Source organism: Micromys minutus (genome assembly GCF_963924665.1).
Source record: "Micromys minutus genome assembly, chromosome: 7".
Taxonomy (NCBI): Eukaryota; Metazoa; Chordata; class Mammalia; order Rodentia; family Muridae; genus Micromys; species Micromys minutus.
This window is the reverse complement of record NC_137976.1, coordinates 26,084,176-26,087,200: the sequence shown is the minus strand read 5'-3', so window position 1 is coordinate 26,087,200 and position 3,025 is coordinate 26,084,176. Positions and strand designations below refer to the sequence as shown.

Genomic DNA, 3,025 nt, shown 5'->3' with positions numbered 1-3,025 from the left:
TTTACTAGTTAGGCTTATGATAAAAGACAGTGCTAAACATTATGTATAAGCAAATTGGCAAAACATTCATCTTCAAGTTTCATAAATACCTGTAATTCTAATCTAAAACCTCTACATGTGCACATTTTCATAGAGTAACATATACATAGAACGTTAACTCAGAGATTCTCCTGTTAAACATTAGTATTACCTAGATCTGACATTCTCTTTATAAATACTTAGGGAAGCAAACAAAGATATTCTAACTTTTGGATCATATCCAAGCATAAGGGGGAAGAACAAAAGCAGCAATCCATGGAAGAGAGGGAGGTGAACCCTTTACTTCCTTTTGCTTTTTGTATCAGTTGTCTGAAAAACACTAGAAGCAGCCATGAGGTTTTCTATATATTGTCCAAGAACTTCATTTTCCGATTTTAGCTTCAGATTTTCTTCCTTAACTGCATCTACTCTTGCAGAAAGATCTTCAAGTGTGTGTTGGAGTTCCATCACGTGATTAATAAGTCGAGTCTTTTCTTCCAGTTCCACCTGATTTTCAGCATCAACTGCGTCCATGTCAGCATCCATCATCTTGGGGAACAGACGTTGAGCTCTTGAACTCTTTAATGAACGGTCTTGCTTTTGAGGCGCAGGGAGGAGGCAGAGTAGGTAGGACGCCCGGGGCCTCTGCTCTCAGACCAACTGACCAAAAAAGAAAATTCTTATTATGGTACAAGAAACATACAGAACACCAAATAGAGTAGCACAGAAAGCAAAATCCTTTCATCATGTAATAATCGAAACAATAAGTGTACAGAACAAAGACAGAACATTCAACACAGCAAAGGAAAAGGGCTAAGTAACATTAAAGGCAGAAATTAAGAATTGCAGAAGACTCTAAAAGACAGAGGGACTTGAATAAATGTATTACAATCTTCAAGAACTCACAAATACCAGATCAGACTACCAGACCCAGCAAAACCTTTCAATCCCAATAGATGAAGAAAATAATGTGTTTCATGATTAACCCAAATCTAAGCAGTATTTTCCTAGTTCTAAGTAACATGTGGAGGAGGACTGGGGATGGGAACAGGAGGAAGGGAATGACATTTGAAATGTGAATAAGAGAGTATCTAATTTAAAAAAAAGTAATATAAGGAAATCTCTAACATAAAGAATTAAAAGACACCCAGAAACAAACAAGAAATTAACAGGGGAATAAGTAAATAAAACAGTAATTAAAGAGCTAAACCACATGTACACAAATACAGGACACCACAACAAAATAGCAGATATCAAGGAACCCTGAACTTCAGGTAACCAAGAACCTGAGAATAGATAGCCCTGCTATGGGTTAAATCCAAATACACTGTTCTGAAAATAACAAAAATGAAACAATGAAGCAGCAGCTAAATGGCTGCTCATGGCATTCTGCTACATTTATTGATCAGTGCTCAGCCACCAGCAGAGAAGTTTCTTCTACAGCAGATAGAAAGAAATTTACATAGCACCAACTAGACATTCTGTAATAAATAAATACAAATAAAATTAAAAGTTTAAGAAAGAGAGAGAGACTTTGAGAAAAGCAGCTATACTGAGGGTGTCTACCTCAAATACCTAGATTCATGGTTCAGGGAACCTGGGAAGAGACAGAAACACTGTAAATGCCAGAAGAGAAGGAGGATACCAAGAAATCAAGGAGATCTAAATCAATGGGCAGAGGAACAGAGGGACTAGAAAAGGATGCCCACTTTCTAACTACCTATAAAATATAGTACAGGAAGTACTAGCCAGAGCAATTAAACTACAAAAGGCGGTCAAAGTGATAATAGTCAGAAAGGAAGAAGAAACTATTTGCAGATCATATGATAGAATACTTAAAGTGACCCCAAAATTTCCACCAGAGAACTCCTACAGCTGATAAACAACATCAGCAAAGTGGCTGGATATAAAATTAAACTCAAGCAAATTAGTAACCTTTCTCTACTCAAAGGATAAACATGCTGAAAAGGAAATTAGGTACTTGACACCCTTCACAATAGTACAAACTAATAATAAATACTTAGTGCAACTCTTTCCAAGCAAGTGAAGGATATGTATGAGAAGAATTTCAAGTCCCTGAAGATAGAAATTGAAGAGCATATCAGATGGAAAGATCTCCCATTCTATGAATTGACAGGATTAATATAGCAAAACTGGCCATCTTGACAAAAGCCATCTACTGATTCAATGGACTACCCATCAAATTCTAATTCAATTCTTCATAGAGTTAGAATGAGGAAATCACAAATTGATTTGGAATAACAAAACACCCAGGATAACAAAAACTCTAATCAACAATAAAAGATGTATTTTTGTTATTCCAGATGAATTTGCAAATTTGTAAATTACTGTTTACAGGTAAAATAATGTAGCAAGCAACTACTCACAACCAGTAACTGGTGAATGTATGAGTAAACATGATATATATGTGGAATGTTATAGTATCTAGCGTTTTTATAAGAAAGCAACCTTCTTAGTGCAAAAAATAAGTAATGTTGAAAGCAGAACTTCATATCTGTCAGTATAAATGTCAAATAATGTATAAATCTACTACTCTAACATAAATATTAGGCAGAAAGAAACACAGAAAGGAAATACTCTGTGTCAGAAAACAGCCAAACAAAAGATCCTACTTAGAAGATGAAGAATATTTAGTACAGCAATCTTTATAATTTTCATATTTGTGAAATAAAAACTAATTTTGCATGTGAATATGCTTTTATAACAAATACTTCTCTCATCTAGTTATTACTACAATATTGTAATTTAGTTTATTAAGATACAATTAATACATTTTAAATGTACATTTAATGGATTGGTTAAACCATATATGAATTCTCTAGGCACAAAAATAAAAATTGTGTTCTGTAACGAACAACAGTATATAATGTAATATGAAATAATGGCGAGGAGCAAAGAAATTTGAAAGAAAAAGATTACCATATACTACTATTGGAAAAAGGAATTTCTAGATAATGAGTATACAATAAGAGTCACTATAACAATT

At 33.9% G+C, this 3,025-nt stretch overlaps 1 protein-coding gene across 1 annotated transcript; it reads right to left on the bottom strand.

Moving 5' to 3' along the window:
- Positions 1-318: 318 nt before the first annotated feature.
- On the bottom strand, positions 319-567 carry LOC308422998 (short coiled-coil protein-like; the record flags this gene model as incomplete). Its single annotated transcript, XM_080919605.1, has 1 exon — positions 319-567. The coding sequence occupies one exon, from the start codon at positions 565-567 to the stop codon at positions 319-321; it is 249 nt and encodes an 82-aa protein (XP_080775731.1).
- Between the last annotated feature and the right edge of the window lie 2,458 nt (positions 568-3,025).